The sequence below is a fragment of the Hordeum vulgare genome, chromosome 3H (assembly GCF_904849725.1).
Source record: "Hordeum vulgare subsp. vulgare chromosome 3H, MorexV3_pseudomolecules_assembly, whole genome shotgun sequence".
In the NCBI taxonomy this organism is placed as follows: Eukaryota; Viridiplantae; Streptophyta; class Magnoliopsida; order Poales; family Poaceae; genus Hordeum; species Hordeum vulgare.
In genome coordinates, this window is record NC_058520.1 from 582516033 (window position 1) to 582533720 (window position 17688).

The following is a 17688-nucleotide window of genomic DNA, read 5'->3' on the forward strand; positions in this document are numbered from 1 at the left end:
ATGCTACCACATGTGGGACAGTGATGGTGATCGGTATTAAGATTGATAATTTTTATGTGTCAGCACTAAGTATGGTTTGATCCGTAGCAAAATAGTCTAAACCGCGTATAACAGTGTATTAACGGTGTATCTGACTAGCAGGGCCCGTCTGTCAGGTGTCCATGTAGCGAGTTTTTTTTAAAAAAAAAACTTGCTTCATACGTAATCATATAAATGTCTTTTATTTAAATGAAAAAATCTCATGTAAAAGACTTGATACTGACACGTAAAAATTATCAATCTTATACTCCATCACCATCCTAAATGGGACACTAACGTGTAATTTACTCAAACATTCCCTGTGTCCCCTACAAAATACTTAAGTACAATCGTAGTCTCGTACGCATGGCTCTTGTGATCTCTACTAAAATGATTAGTCATCTCTCTCTAATAATAAAGCGAATACTTCTTCTGTCGTTCGTCGTGGTAATTTTGCAAAAAGGCCCATGTATTTTCCTATATTCAACCCGCAGTCCAAATCGAATCAGTACGAAGGGGAAAAACTCTTTGCCTCGCGGTACTCCGCCGCCGCCTCCACCCACCTCCAGCCACGCACCGCGCGCCGCCGGCCACCTCCTGCCACGCCCCGCCGTCCCCCGCCTCACTACGCGTCGTCGGTCGTCTAAACAACGCCCCCGTGCCCCCACCTTCGACCCCCACCAACCACCGCCCTCTCTACCATCATCGGGCGCCACCAGCGGCCATCCACCCACCCACTCGCGCCGACCTCGACGACCCACGCACACATGAGATCCGGCGCCCCTAGCCGCCAGCCTAGGATCTCACGGGCCCCACCCGCCACATTCTTCTTCCCTCTTCTTCGCGTCAAGATCGACGGTGAGACCATCCGCGCCTGCTCTCTGCTGACTTCCCCTTACTCATCTCCATGCGAGGTTCCTAGCCGCCCCGCGACAAGCATTACAGGGTGGCAAAGTCATGCAGTTCATCGTGTCCATCTGATCGTGTACCTTCTTGGACAAAGTTCTGAATTCATCCTGTCTTTTTAGTTCGTATGTGTACCCGATACAATCTCTTCTTGGGCTGAAATGTGGTTTCTTCATGGACAAAACTTCTGATATGGATTATTATTTTCTTACGGTGCAGCTATGGAGCATCATCCTTATGAGCAAAACAAGGAGGATGGCAACAATGAAGTGGAGGCAGAATTGGATGGAGCCGACAGGTCACCCAAAAAAGAGCACCGGAACCAGTCCAAGGTCTGGGATGACTTCCAGCCCATCTTTCTAAATGACAAAGTTCAGTTTGCAGAGTGCTTGAGCTGCCACAGTCTCTTCAGGTGCAATGGAGATAGATGTCTGAGCCGGCACCTGGAAACCTGTCCGGCCAAACCTGAAGCGGCGGAGGAGAGGCCACAGGAGGATTCCCACTCCCCACTCGTCAGATGTTCCGAGCCTGAAGAAATAGAAGACCTCATCATCTACGAATACTGCGACCGACATGAGCGCCAGGAAGATTAGTCAGGAGTCACCTTATCAAGATTTGGCCAGAATGATCATACTCCATGGTTATCCCATGTCACTTGTGGAGCATCAAGAAATGAGAAGAGTTTTCAGGAACCTCAACCCTGTGGTCAGGTGTGGCGTATGTGACATCTGTGATGTGCTTCAGCCGGCCGTGGCTAACCTGAGGGGAAGAGAGGGAGAGGGAGAGAAGAAGGAGAGGGTGCTGGTGTTGGAGCGAGAATGGCAGCCAGCCATGGCCTGCAGCGGATAAGAGAGGGAGAGGGAGGAAGATGGAGATGGAGGAAGCGATGTTGTGGATAAGGGGCAAGCAATGCACATCTCGATGAGGATTTACCCCATCCTAAAAGCCACGGCCGACTGTTTCACCATCCCATATAGTTTTCTTATCCCGTTGCAAACGCACGGGCCCTTTTGATAGTGACTACTAAACGATTTTCAGAGGTCCTCCGTCCTAACAATATTGTCTATGCTCCATTATCGTACGCAGAAGGCTCCCAATTTTGTGGTACACGTTGCTTTTGTTTAACACACCGCACCCCACCATCTTGTGTTCCTTGCTCTTTGATTTGGGAGATACAGGCCAATCATTTGACCCAATAAATATACTAATTTTAATTTAGGTCGTCACCACAAACTGGCGTTAGCATGCAGGAAACGAACATGATGATGATGGGAAACTATGAATGGAGCTTAACTTTCTGGTGTTCTGTCAATTGCCATGCGCGGGTAACTGTTTATTTTTAAGAAGATCATGGTATGGCCTGTGTGGAGTGACATCAGAGAAACGGAAAGTGAGAATAAGTATGGGAGTTAGTGTGATCTTTAGCTGAGCCTAGCTAGTGTCTTAATTAGGTGCGCAATGCAGCGAGGAGTGCTTAATTATATCGTCAGCCTGTGTGGAGTGACATCAATGAATTGAGCTAGCTTCAGGAGGCTACGATCGATCCCAGTGCAAAAAGGCGAAGCACCATCGGCCCAGTTTCACGGATTGAAAAATCGGAAGTTCATCCTATTTACAAGGTGTTTCCATCATCAAACTTACCGGTTCGCTGCCTCCTTGCTCGAGGAAACTAACGATCTTCAGCGAATAGGTACGCCTTGGGAGCAACTAGTTAGCGAGCCATTCCTCGCCAGCCTTCCAAGGATCGCTTTCGCGCGCCGCCACTTGACGCGTTTCCAGCTGCCGTCACGTGTTGCACTCTGAGCGTTCCTTTCGAATTTTATTTTATTTATTTTTTCGCACGCGTTTTCGCCTTTTTTGAGTGGTTTTTTCCGATTTTTTTGGTGTTATGATTTTTCACCGGTCTTTCATAACTTTTGAATGGAAAAAAAAATATTTTTTCGTGAAGAACACGTTTTTTGTTTTTTTTGCGAGAGGCACGGTTTTGCTTCAGCAAGAGGAACGGATTTGCCTTCGTGAGAGGTACGGCCGTGCCTCTTGGAAAGGGAAAAAAGACGCGTTTTCTTTTTTTTGCTAGTGGCATGGTTTTGCTTTCACGAAAAAAAACGTGTTTTCTGTTTTTTCACGAGAGGCACGGTTTTGCCTTTGCGAGAGGCACCCCGTGTCTCTCCCAAAAAGAACAAAAAGTTTTTTTTTTGCGAGAGGCACGGTTTTGCCTTTGCGAGAGGCACGCCCATGCCTCTCCTGAAAAGGAAAAAACGCGTTTTTTGCTCTTTTTTTTCGCGAGAGGCACGGTTTTGCTTCCGTGAGAGGCACGACCCGTGCCTCTCGAAAAGGGAAAAAAATGCGTTTTCTAATTTTTTTTCTATCGCGTGAGGCCCGGTTTTTTCGTTTGGTTTTTTCTTTCGGTTTTTTAATGAAAAAAATTTCGTCAAAACCTATCAACATGGGATCTAGTTTTGAAGATCTCAACGCGAGAAGCCAACGGTGAAAAACGGTTCGAGATTTGGACGCACGGTTTAGGAGATAAAACGTTTTGAAAAAATGGATCTACGAAAAAGGAAAAACTTTCAGGTTGCGACAAGTAACACGCATGCAATACGCCATTTGTTCCAACCTATGAAGGTGGAAGTAACCGTTGGAAAGTATATTCGCTAACTAGTGATTTCGGTACGCCTCTCCCCACTTGAATCGGTGCAGTGGGCGTGAAATAGCTGCCTCCACCCGGCCTAACGGGCGTCAAACAGGCCGCAACCCTTCGAGATGGGCACCAGTGCTATGAGAAGATGACGATTCAAGCAGAACGGTTTCTAGATCGCTGGATGAAGCTATAAGCCACTAAAAGAAGCTGGATTTGTAAAGTTTCGTGAAGTTGAATAAGATCTAAACACGTCCTAATTAAGGGCGTCGGTTCTGGTTTTTTCAGGTCGGACCGCCGGTCTGGTCCAGTTTCTTAAACTGTGGTCTAAGCAATGCAAGTATCTTCTTAAACAGCGTAGTACTACAATTATCTGAAACAAAGATCACATGCATGCATGCGCTTGGCAGCATATATGCTTGCTATACGCTTAATCAGTGGAATCAAAACACATGCAGAGAGAGGGGGAGATCGATGAGCACGTTGAGGATTCGAGACACGTAATTAGCACCGCAACAATCCAGAGTTACGCTTCGTATTAGTCGTATATATCCATCCATTCATTTTTGATGTACTTACTTAGCGTACGGTCGAAGCACTGGGCTAGACCGCTAGCGTACATTGCTTGCTTCACACACTATGCTTTATCTCAAAGCACGCCAAAGGAGTTTACTTACCGCCAGTTGGTCTGCATTGCCGCCACAAAACTCATGCCTGTTTAACTGTTTATCCAGATCAAGTCAACGTCTACTCCTATATGATGTATGAGGCTAGCTAGAATACTCCTATATGCTGTTTGTCCAGATCGCTTTGCTTGCCATTCAAGCACGGTCGATTTCCTTCCCGTCGACGAAGGGCAGCTGCTCCGCGTGGCCAAGTCTCTCTCTATTTCGCTTTGCTGTTACTCCGGGGTGTTCATCTTTTTTACCGGTCAAACACCCTGCCAGTTGCCACCACCTTCATTCAGTCCTGGTGTTCTTGGGTTCAACCGTTCAAGTAGCTTTATTTTGTTGGTGTTGCTTCTCTACTTAATTTAGCTAGCTCAGTAACTAAACTAGCAAGCTGTACGATGCAAGACACAGGACTTCAAAAGTGAGGCCATTTGATAGAGTTTTCAAATATGGTGCCACTTCTAAGAGCATCTCTAGCAGACCCTGCATAAGTGGTCAAACTCGTAAATTTTTTGTGTTTTACAGCTTTGGTCGCAAAATAGTATGCCGAACAAAAACCGTAAAAGTGGTCCAACTCGTAAATTTTCGAAGGGGCACGGTAAAACCACACTCGAAATTCTTTTTTTTTAAAGGTTGGAAGGCCGATTCTAAGGGCCCGTATACCGGTCAAACCTCATCGGAGCAAACACGCCGCCGTGGAGTTTACTGGAATCCATCCTAAACTTGCCGGAATTCACCACTGCATGCCGGGAAAGGCCGCTAGACACCGTAATCGATCGCCGCCGGCTTGAATTGGACGAGCTCGACCTCGTCATGGCCTCCGATGGCCTCAGCCTGTCCGTCGGAATCCTCCCAGTGGGGGTAGGCAAAGGGGCACGGCTCGGCCGACACGGCTGGCAACAGAGCAACTCGCTGATGACGAGGCGATGGGGCATGGCCGGCGGGCGACAAGGCGTTGTCGGCTAGGCTGGCCGCGACCGACATGGTGATGGGGACGGGCCGCGGCCGACGAGCGACGGGGCATGGCCGACGGGCGACGGGGCGCGTCCGACAGGGTTGGACGCGGTCGGCGTGGCCGACACGGCTGGCTGGAGGACGGGGCGGCGGTCGCAGGACCGGAGGAAGAAGCTCTTTCCCGCAGTTTTACAGTTTCTTTTACGGTTTCAGTTCGGGCATAGCTAAAATGAACCCTTAAAATGCAAAAAAATTCAACCCGTATCCCACTTTTACAGGTTGCATTTTTTCAACCCGTATCGGCGTGATCGATTGATGAGTTTTTTTTTGAAAGGAGGTTAAACCTACAGCCTCTCCATCAATCGATGCATACATCCATCTTTATTAAATATTTTCTAAAGGTCTGACAAGAGCATTCATCAATTCACTCGAAGTCACTACTCACACCTACAAACTCGATAATGTGGAGTGCTCCCATTTTCCATATCTAAAAGTAGTGTCATCTTCAATCCATTCGCATAACGCATCGGGACGGAGCAGCTGACCTAAAATCCACACCACATGTACACGCTTTAGATGTCGTCATCATCATTAGACCACTTATCCATATTCAGGAGAGAGATCCACATCCTCATTTCCAGTCCGGACATCCATCGGCGCCACCGCCATGCGATCATCCGTCCAGACGCTAAGACTCGGAAAGAAATGTCGTGCGTAGCACCTGCCAACCAGGCATGACTCAGCGCAACACCTTTCGGTCGGGCATGACTTGTTGACACCTCCACCAAAGCTCCATACAAGACGAAGCCGCTCCACCTCCTGCCTCTGTCATCCAGCGCTGCTCCACAAACAGTACTGACATCGTCCGATTTGGAAGACCAGATCATATGGTTTCCCCGGAAGCAATGCCCAGCACCAGCAACGTCAAGGACCCACACAATGTCCACCATCATCCAGCTCTCAAGGCGACGACTTCAGGAAGGTGACGACTTGAAGGACGCCACCGTCACCCATCAAAGTTAGGGTTCTCACACAAGAGGCAAGGAAGGGGGAAGTGAAGGAACAGACGTAGACCGACGTCTCTAAGAAAGGTGGGGCCGGCTGGGGCCGACCAAAGGATTTTCCCCCAATCTAGATCTCTTCCACCAGTTTCACCTGCGGCCACCGACCAGGGTAGCGGCAAGCCACGCTGGCATCGCGAGAAACCCGCAAGAGAAAAGCATACAGATCAGGCGCCGCCGGCCGTCAGAGTAGCCATGCCAGGCTCATGTCCACAAAAAATCCGTCGACCGTCCAACCAGACCACCGGCACCATGTCAGTCCCGCCGCTCGCCGCAGCACGGATGGGCCTCGCCGGAAGGGCCGCCGCCTCAGATTCAATCGCTCTCCAGCGCAAGGGCAGAGTAGAAAGGGCCCCGCCGCGGTAATGCCCGGTTGCTCCACGGGCTTGCTCGGCGCCAGCCTTATGCAGTGGCAAGGGAGGGAGGGAGGTAGAGGAGGTGGCTACGTGAGCATGTGAAGCTAGAAGTACCTTTGGCTTGTGGCAACATCAAGATTTCACTTTCAGTGGAATATAAATACAGGATAGAACTATAAAAGCATGCCAGCTGCTGGCATGCATGGGCACTCAGCTCACTACCTAAACCTAGCTTGGCATCACTAATGGGGGACCTCACACACAAGCACCAATCCACCATGAAGTCCATCTCCACCACTGGCCCGAGCCCTCTCACGAGGAAGGTGCTGTACCTCACCCCTCCGGTCCTACTCACCGTCTTCTTCTACCTCCACCTCGAGACCCTCACCCTCTTCTTCACCGTACAATGCGCCAGCCGGCTCGGCAACGGCGTCGTCGACGACCGCCTCCGCGCGTCGGCCACCTTCCTCCCGCTCAAGGACACCCGCGAGGGCGCCGATACGTGGTTCATCAGCACCCTCAACGACACCTCCGAGCCTCCGGGCGAGGCGAGGAACCTGCTGTTCCCGTCCGCCGCCTCCGCGGGCCGCCTCCTCTGCCTGGCCGCCCCCTCGCGCCGCGACGGCACCAAGAACGCCTACGCGCTGGCGTGGCCAGGCGCGCTACCACGCGGCGCGGAGCTCCGGCCCGGCCTTGCGCTCCTGTCCGAGACCTTCTACGACCACTCCAACCTGTGGCACGGGCTCACGGCGCTGGTGCCACTGGTGTCGTGGCACGCGAGGCGAGGGTGCGGTCCCGCCCCCTCGAGGTGGGCCTTCTTCCACCACGGCGAGGTCAGGTCCGGGATGAGCGGGTGGTTAATGTCTCTCGCCGATGCGGCTACCGGCGCGCCGGTGGCCGTGGAGGAGTTCGGCGCCGCCCCGGTGTGCTTCGAGGAGGCAGTTGTGTTTAGGAGACTCCTGTCCGGCATGAGCACGGAGAGGCTACTGGAAGCGTTCGACTTCATCCGGTGCAAGGCCAGGGCCAAGTGCGGCGTTGCCGCCGACGCGTCCGTCGCCGGCAACGAAACTGCAAACCTACGCGTCACCATTCTCTTCCGCACCGGCGGCCGGTCGTTCAAGGACGAGGCCGCCGTCGAGCGGGTGTTCCGCAAGGAGTGCGCGCGGGTGGCCGGGCCACGGTGCGTGCTCACCGTCGCGCACTCCGACAACCTGACCTTCTGCGACCAGGTGCCCAATTTTACCGTCTCAAAACATCACCTGACCTTCTGAGTAGTACTGTAATACTTACGACCGCATGCATGCATGGTTAATTTTCTGATCGGTACAATGGTGAGAACGATGGAATGAAGGTGCGGCTGCTGAGCGGGACGGACGTGTTCATCTCGGCGCACGGGGCGCAGATGACGAACCTGGTGTTCATGGACCGGAACAGCAGCATCATGGAGTTCTACCCGATGGGGTGGAGGCAACGGGCGGCGGGCGGGCAGTTCGTGTTCCGGTGGATGGCGAGCCGCGCCGGGATGCGGCACGAGGGCTCGTGGTGGGACCCCGCCGGCGACCCGTGCCCCGACGGTAACCCGGATGTTTTCAGCTGCTACAAGAACCGGCGGATCGGGATGGACGAGGCCGCCTTCTCCGAGTTTGCGGCCAAGGTCTTCGCCGCTAACAAGGACCGCAAGTCGGCGAAGGCGCGGCCAGGGCAAGAAGCGGAAACTAGTTGCAAATGCAGCTAGCCTGCCCTCCTTCTGTTTTTGTGGTCTGATGAAGAGCAGTAAGAATGGAGATAACTAAATGTGCGCAGCTACTGATACATCTAGGCTGCCACAAGTTGACATCAGCGACGTCAAAACGTATGATGAACTTGTTATTAAGAGATCGAGTCTGGTTAATTAAAGGCGAGATTAAACAGGCGCAGGCATAAAAAGCTCAAGCAATTGTGATGAGCTTCATTCTTTAAATCCTTCATATATATGGCATATCCGGGGCTTTTCTTTTTGTAGCTTTTTCTTTCTTGTTTGGCTGTATGCAGTCCTAATGGCATAGGACATTGCGTTGTTGCACATGATGGATGTAACTGATATTTTTACGATATTAATATATATTTTTTATCGAAAAAATTCATCCATCCATAGTCCATATCTGGGTTGACTCACTGAAGATACCTACATGTCTGAATTGCTCTATCAACAATTTCATGCCAGCGGGAATAACATATAAACTGTGTCTGCAGGTCAGGTGTATCTTTTAGATATTATAGGCCATGATTACGATGCAATATTAGTGTTAATCCTAAAGTAGAAACTAACAGAGTCAGGGCCAACCTAGCCTGGGATAGATCGAACCTTATTAGTCCTAATGTATTAAGATGCCGATCACCGTAAGTTGTTCACAACCACCTTCCGGCTAGTGCAAATCACCTTGTTTTTATCCCAAAAACCGTGTTTCGTCGATGATCAATGTGAAGTCCTAATCAAGTTTCCATGGCTCGATTCATGAATCATGACCAGTGCAAAAAGTAGCGCGTTATACAAAATAGCGTCGCCCCTGAAAATATGCTATTAACAAGATATTGTACACTGTATACGTTATAACGTGCTATTATGTACAGTATAACACACTGTTTTTTCAGTGATCATGACACAATGTAATATGTAATTTCTTTAAATGGGGATCATAGTGAATAATGAAATTTGGCCCCATTTTTACGAACCCCAGAAACCCTACATTTCCATCGAGTTCCACCAGCACAGTACAAACCCGATAATGACCTACCCCAGCTGACATGCTATTAGCCATGGCGACCTCACCTCACCTGAAGCTCATCTTGCTCGCTCTCCTGCTACGAGCCTCGTTTCCCCACATCATGGGGCGCCACCCCCTCTCTCTCCCGGAAGAACAGGCAGGAGCTCTTCGTGCCTGGAAAGCTATGATGGAGAGCCCCCCAGCCCACCTCGGCTCCTGGGGAAACACCACAACGCGGCCATGCGGCTGGTATGGTATGGCATCATGTACGGTCAAGATCGAGCGAGGCGCCAAGAGACGGTGATCACCGAGATCTTTCGTCGGGGGTTGCCGCTGAGAGCGAGGCAGGACACCCACAACTTCATGGTGTTGCATACCCTCACGAGTTTTCGACTCCCCTACAATACGATAAGCGGCCCATTTCCACCCGCTTTAGCATCATCCCTGCCAAACCTACCACACTTAATGCTTCAAGGCAATAACAACTCCGGTGAAATACCGAGCCAAATAGGAAAACTAGAGAGTCTAGTGGGGCTGACCTTGCCAAACAACCACTTGTACAGCCCATACCTAATGAACTAAGCAACCTGAAGAAGCTCGCTGGGTTAGACTTTTCCAACCACAACAACCTCACATGGCCCCATTCCAAAAAGTCTAGCGGATTGTACTAAACTCACTATCTTGTACCTTTATGCTAATGAGTTGTCCAGATCACTTCCTCAAGAACTAGGTTACCTAGTGAGATTACAAGAATTGGCACTTAGCAGCAACAAACTCATGGGTTCCATCCCCGATACCTTTGGGAGTTTGATTAACCTCACTGGATCGTACCTATGGGGTAACTTTGAAATATGTGGGAAGCGCTAAACCCTTTGCTCGGACCGCGGTTATATTTATAGAAGGGTTGCAATGGCTCACAAGTTGATCGATCAATCAGAGAACGATCGAAAGAAGATTACAGAGGAGATCGGGGAAGGAAAATCAGAAGAAGAGATAGAATATGAAACTAAGTTTAAACATGTGCTATCTCATTACAACATATTCTAACACTCCCCCTCAATCTAAACCTAAGCAACTCGAGATTGAGATTGTTCTTGAATTCCTCGAGCCTTCTCATAGTAAGAGGTTTTGTACAACCATCAGCTAGTTGATCTCCAGTTGGAATGAACCTTATGTCGAGTAGCTTGCGCGTTACCCTTTCTCTCACAAAGTGGAAATCAACCTCGATATGCTTTGTGCATGCATGAAAAACAGGATTAGCTGAAAGATAGGTTGCACCAAGATTATCACACCATAATCTAGCAGCTCTTGGAGTTTAAATTCGAAGCTCATAAAGTAATGTTTGAATCCACATCACTTCAGTTGTAGCATTTGCTAGAGCTTTATACTCGGCCTCTGTACTAGACCTCAAAAATGTAGCCTCTTTTCTTGCACTCCATGATATAAGATTTGTGCCCAGAAATACAGCAAATCCACCTGTTGCTCTTCGGTCATCAGCACACCCTGCCCAATTTGCATCAGAGTAAGCAGAGACAAGCATAGAGGAAGACTTAACAATCTTTTCTCCAAGGTCTCCTGAGAATTTGAGATACCTCACAATCCTTTTAACTGCAGTCCAATGATCAGTGGTGGGTGCATGAAGATACTGACACACCTTATTCACGGAATAGGAAATATCAGGACGTGTAAGGGTTAAGTATTGTAAAGCACCTACAACACTTCTATATTTAGTTGCATCTTTAGATCCAAGAACTTCTCCACTATCAATGGTGAGCTTCCCTGAAGTTGAGATTGGTGTACTTACAGGTTTGCAATTTTCTGTCCCTACTCTCTTGAGAATGTCGTTAACATATTTCTCTTGAGAAAGAAGTATAACATCTTTCACCTGTATTACCACTATGCCAAGTAAATAATGTAGTTCTCCCAAATCTTTAAGAGCAAACTCCATCTTCAAATCCTTGAGCAAAGAAGAAGTGCCATCTGGACTTGAGCTAGCAACAATTATGTCATCAACATATACAAGAACAAACACAGTAATATTGCCTTTACTGTACAGAAAAAGTGAGGTGTCCGCTTTGGATGGTGTAAACCCAAGTTGTTGTAACTGTGTGCTCAACCTTGAGTACCAGGCTCTTAGGGCCTATTTTAATCCATACAAAGCTTTGTCTAATTTGCAAACATAATGAGATGTGCTTACATTCTCATAACTTGGTGGTTGCCACATAAAAACCTCTTCTTCTAGAACACCATGAAGAAACGCGTTCTGAACATCTAGCTGCCTTAGACTCCATCCTCTAGAAATAACAATGGTCAATACAAGACGAATAGTAGCTTCTTTTACCACAGGACTAAAAGTATCTTCATAATCAATACCAAATCTCCGTTTAAACCCTTTTGCTAAAAATCTAGCCTTGTACATGTCTGTACTTCCATAAGATTTTATTTTTATCTTATGTACCCACTTGCAATCTATGTTATTCCTGCCTTTCTCTGGTGGAACCAAGTGCCATGTTTTATTTTTCATGAGTGCCCCATATTCACTATCCATGGCCTCCTTCCAAAATTTACTAGCAAGTGCATCATGCAAGTGTGTTGGTTCACCCATGCTGGTAAGAAAAGCACGTTTATTTTTACCATGCCTTATGGTGCCATTGGTGCAATGTTTTGTCTTGCGAATACCAGATTGGGATCGAGTATGACGGTGAGGAATCTCCTGTATAGTTGCTATGGCAGGGATCTGAGCTAATGCTTCTCCAGTAGTGTTTCCCTCCGTAGAGGATCCAGCCACCTGAGCTGGCGCACCAGGTTCTGCACACCCAGTCTCACTAGAGACATCGTTGGTTGGGCTGGCAATCACCCTTGTACCAGCTATGAGATTTTCCTGGGATCGCACATCTGCTGTTGCAACTGTTGTAGTGTCACGTGTTGTTGCCGTGTCTACTGTTGTTACATCTGTTGCTGCAACATCTATCCATGCTGGCGCAATTTCTTCTGCTGCAACTACTACCTCGGTTTTGTTGCTGCTGCTAGCTATACTCCCTTGCATACAATGATGACTGGAGGCTGCACACTTAGCATCAGAGTTAAAATTATCTTTAGAGCTAGTCATATGATCAACACTTAATTCACCCCCGTGATCTTTAGAGTTAGGCATATAATCAGGAAGAAGTGCAATTTCTGCACGAAGTAAAGCACCGGCATTGGGATGAAGTTTGGCAAAAGGAAAAAAGCGGTTTCATCAAAGACAACATCCCGGGAAATATAGATACGACCGGTGGAAATTTCAAGACACTTGTACCCTTTGTGCAGATTACTGTATCCAAGGAACACACATTGAGTGGAACGGAACTCAAGTTTGTGATGATTGTAAGAGCGAAGGGGTAACAAGCACATCCAAAAATTCTTAGCGAATTGTAATCAGGTTTATGATGAAACATTTTTTCTAAGGGAGTGATATTGCCGATAACTTTGGTAGGAAGAAGATTGATAAGGTATGTTGCAGCAATGAAAGCTTCATCCCAATATTTTAGTGGCATAGAGGCATGAGCTAGAAGAGATAAACCTACTTCAACAATGTGACGATGTTTACGCTCAGCAGAGCCATTCTATTGATGAGCATGAGGACAAGAGATATGATGGGCAATGCCAATACTACGAAAGAAAGAGTTGAGTTTCTCATACTCTCCTCGCCAGTCACTTTGGACTGTAAGAATTTTCCTGTACAACTGACACTAAACAAGCTTCTGAAATTCTTGAAATATAGAAAAAAACTTCAAATTTATACTTGAGCGAATATATCCATGTGTTGGGCCAGGGTGGCTTTGCCTCCATGCTAGCCATTCGCCATCGTCGGTGTCCAGACAAGCACCTTGTCCCAAATCATACGGTCAATCTTGACGTCCATCCTCCAACCAACGTCTAACGCACAGTCAAAGAAAGCCCAATAGACCTCCTCATCGTACACCTTTCCCTCCTCCTGCTCATGCTCCTATTTTTCGCAATGATGGATGGGAGGAGGGCTTGCTTGATCCTGGCAACATCTGTGTGTGAAGTGCCATTCAGGCTGGTCGTAATGAAAGTATCATAAGCAGTATCATGCATGCCAACTAGGCAATTTTGATGAGGTGGCATAGAATTAAATGAAAAAAGACAAGGTTGAATATCATATCATGATACTGTATCATATTAAACGTTTTGCTACTATGTGTCATGCATGGCAATAAATGAACTATCCTATGATAGTGACATATGATAATATGCATTATGGATGTAGTATCATACACTAGTATCATATGCATGATAGTAGTATATGATACTCTCCATTACATCCAGCCTTGGGCCCTTCCCAGTGCTACACCGTGGACAGGTGCTAAGCATGCCACATAAGCAAAAATATGGCATGGCACAATAATTAAGAAGGAGAGAGAGCACTTTGGTGAACCTAGGAAGAACCAATGTCAAGCACGTAAACCTAGGCAACCCACATAAATGAGAGAAGTTGGCTAATGCATGAAAGAGTTTAGATGGCAAATTATTAAATAAAATGAACTTAGCAAGAACAAGCTAAGCACCTATGCATTGGGGACTTGAATTGCTAAGATATTTAATGCACTTAGCACCTCTTCCAATCATCTTTGCATTGGAAGAGGCCTTGGGCTGGCCATAGTGGGAGTAACTTAGCTAGTATCATGTTCTTGGAACTAACAAATATGCTGATGTGGCACACAATTAAAGATGAGAGATAGAGTTAGAGTAACATACTTCCTCTGTCCCGATGCATTAGGCATATTAGAAGGTGCACTGCAACCTAGGCACGTAGAGATTGGGTAGGAAAAGAAATTAAATTGTAAAGGAAGCCAATCACACTATTCCTTTCTCAACTAAAAACATGCTATTAATTAGAAGACCTCTTCAAATCCAAAAAACATGACACATAAATTGCATGCATTGGTCCTTCAATTAATAGATGAGGTCTAATTAATATGCATGCAACTAGTAGTACTGTAATGTGCCTTAGGCTGCCCGTAATGATAGTATCATAGGTAGTATCATGCATGCCAACTAGACAATTTTGATAAGGTGGCATAGAATTAAATGAAGAAAGAGAGGTTGAGTATCATATCATGATACCGTATCATATTAAATGATGTGCTACTATGTGTCTTGCATGACAATAAATGAACTACCATATGATACTATGCATTACGGATGTGGTATCATACACTAGTATCATATGCATGATACTAGTATATGATACTATCCATTACAACCAGCCTTAGCATTTTGGGATTATTTGTAAAATGCCTAATACACCGAGACGGAGGGAGTAGGTAGATACCGTAACATATTAAATGCTATGCTATTATGTGTCATGCATGTTAATAAATGAGGTTATATATGATACTATGCACTATGGAGGTAGTATCATACAATAGTATCATATGCATGATACTATTATATATTGTATTCATATGCATGGTACTATTATATGATACTCCCCACTATAACGGGGATTGGAGTAGTGGAGCGGGAGGTAACGGAGGCCTTAGGGGATTGGAGTAGTGGAGCAGGATGTAACAGAGATAGGAATGAGAAGTGTAGGGAGAGGCACCGGTCTTTTGTAGCGGCGAGTGGCGCGTGGCGGGAACACACACACCATTAATGGTTAGTTTGGAAGGCGGTAGGTGGTGGATGTCCATCAAGGGGTGCGGTTACCGGTGACAAACGTGGCATTGGCATCAGTATGGTCTCAAAAGAGAGGGGTACAGAAAAGAATAATGGGCTGAAACTTCCCTCCTTTGTGAGTTAGAGCATCTACAGCTAGACTGGACAAGTCCCTCCCTAAACGCCCACGGACGCATCTGGACGGCTCCTTATATTTCGTTCTATGCATTCACATACCTTATATTTGAATTCTCAAATCCATACAAAGTCATGCACGTCGATCATCCGATAAAAAATGTCCGAATTCAACAGTTTTAAACAAAAGCAAATGATATCATAGTTCAACCAAACAGACATGCCTAAATGAAATCAATGTCCGACCGACAAGTGTTGATTATTGGATCACTGGTCGGACGAGTTCATCATCCTCGGTCTCAACGATGTCCGACGACACAATTTGCGTCGACGCTTGCATGAATGGGATGCGGGGAGCCCGGAGCGCCAGGGAAGACATCTTGTCGACGACACCCGCATGTACCTGCGCCGCCAACTCCGCCTCCCTCTGTTGCTGCCAGCGACGGCGCATCTTACGGGAGATGTTATCTGGCTTGCAAGACGAAGCAGAGGAAGGGATGTCGACGGACGAGACGAGATGTGTCTCCGTCGCGGCGGTCAGGGACGGGATGGAAGACATCACGGTGACAGATCGGGATAGGTGATGAGGATGAAGAGCAAGGGTACCGGACGGCGAGGCGTCGGGCGCGGGAAATGTTGGAGGGTGACGGGAGGAGGAGGAAGGGTTTGGAAAATTTAATGCAATTTAAGATTGGATCGGGTTGTCGGGTCCGACGTGACGGACGTGCCCGGACGCCTAGATCGAATTTTTGTGACCGGTCAGTGATCAGGCGGCATGTTTGGATGTTTGAGACGGGTTTGAGGAATCCGGACGTAGATGCTCTTACCTTGTTACAGATCAGTGCCCTCCAGCCTCCAAATTTGAAGTAAGCCACCCACTACTTAAATCGGTATGACAATTCTGCTATACCGTTTTTGGCTGTGAATGCCATATAGGCTGTTATTATGACAAATCTCGGGCAAATTAAGTGTGCCCCAGATTTGCTCTTCATGTTCTTTTTTCCGCTGATATATTTGCAAATTTTATCAACCACCATGCCCCAGATTGGCATGCCATGCTACAAACCAAGTCCAAACAAAGGACATGCCATGCTAACTACTAAAAACCAAGTCCAACAAACAAGCACTATGTAAACGTGAATGCTGACTGGTAGGGTGCTAGATCAGGGTACAGCGTGATGCGTACAGCTCGGGTGCAGAAGCATTCTAAACTAAGGCGTGTAGTGTGCAGCGCCGGTAGAATAATTCAGAGTTTCAGATAGAGTAGACCCCAGGATAACGAACAAGGTGCGAGTATAAATAAATAGGTGGAAGAACCAGCCATTGACGCCCAACATCCCAATCATCTCATGTGAGGAGAGCAATCTTTCTCAAGAATGGCCAAGATCCAGCCCCTTTCTTCGTCTCCCTGCTCCAGCTCTTCCTCCGGAGACAAGCAGGGCAGGCATGCGTACACGGTGTGGATGAAGTCGCTGGTCTTCAACGGCAACGGCTGCGCGGTGTACGGCCCCGACGGCGCCGTCGCCTTCCGCGTCGACAACTACGGCTGCAGGGGCGGCCGCGAGGTCCTCTTCATGGACCGTCAAGGAAACGCACTCTTCACGATCAGACGCAAGGGCTTCGGGACGTTCAGGAGGTGGGAGGTCTGCCGCTGCGCCCACGACGGCGGCGGCGAGGAGGAGGAGGAGGCGACGCCGTGGTTCAGCGTGCGTCGGGCCGAGAAGGGCGGGGCCACCGTCGCGATGCACGGCGGCGCGGGGACGTGCTACAGGGTCGACGGGTGCTGTGCGCGCAAGCCGGGGTACAGAGTCCGCGGCGTGGATGGCGAGGTCGTGGCCGAGGTGGCGCGGAAGCAGACGTCGGCAGGGGTGGTGCTGGGGGAGGACGTGCTGACGCTGATGTTGGGGCCGGGGGTGGATCACCTGTTCGTCTTGGGTTTGGTTGTGGTTCGTGGTCTCATCGACCGCTCCTTGTGATCGATGAAAGGGCAATCCTCTTCTTCTGGTTCAATTATTTCCATGTGATCGATGCTTGAAACGGGTGGTGATTCTCCTGGCGATTCTAGCGAACATATGGAAGTTTCTACTAGCTAGTTTGAGAGTTTGTTTCACGTGAAACATTTAGAAAATCTTATTTGGGCGCATTTTATTTTATTTTGTCAAACATGGTGGATGGTTTTTCACCGGTTCAGGCGGATGCTTCTTCACCCTTCAACAGGGTTATCTCAAGAATATACACAATAACACACACAATGCATGAAACACAGTGGTTCAGCACTTTATCTTTTCAAGGACCAATGTCAAATTCAAAAAATAGACAACAGATTTTTGCCATCCTTTAATTTTTGTACTTTGTAGAGAAATATAAGAGTGTTTCGATAACTAAGTTAGTAATCACCGATGTTGACTCACATGTTAATTTTATTAATTACCTTTATATAAATTGTATAAATCGTCACCTAGACAAATTTACATGTGCTTGTTAATGCAAAAATAGTAAAAACGCATTTCTCACAACTTGATGCATGACTTTTTTTTTGAA

The 17688-nt window shown here is 47.7% G+C and overlaps 2 protein-coding genes across 2 annotated transcripts; both read left to right on the plus strand.

Moving 5' to 3' along the window:
- Window positions 1-6786: 6786 nt before the first annotated feature.
- LOC123440772 lies at window positions 6787-8601 on the plus strand. Its single transcript, XM_045117321.1, has 2 exons — window positions 6787-7833; window positions 7956-8601. The coding sequence occupies exons 1-2, from the start codon at window positions 6850-6852 to the stop codon at window positions 8337-8339; spliced, it is 1368 nt and encodes a 455-aa protein (XP_044973256.1). The 5' UTR covers window positions 6787-6849; the 3' UTR covers window positions 8340-8601.
- Window positions 8602-16484: 7883 nt separating this feature from the next.
- Window positions 16485-17384, plus strand: LOC123440773 (protein LURP-one-related 11-like). Its single transcript, XM_045117322.1, has one exon. It carries the CDS (start codon window positions 16524-16526, stop codon window positions 17121-17123), a length of 600 nt encoding a protein of 199 aa, XP_044973257.1. The 5' UTR covers window positions 16485-16523; the 3' UTR covers window positions 17124-17384.
- The last annotated feature ends 304 nt before the right edge of the window (window positions 17385-17688 follow it).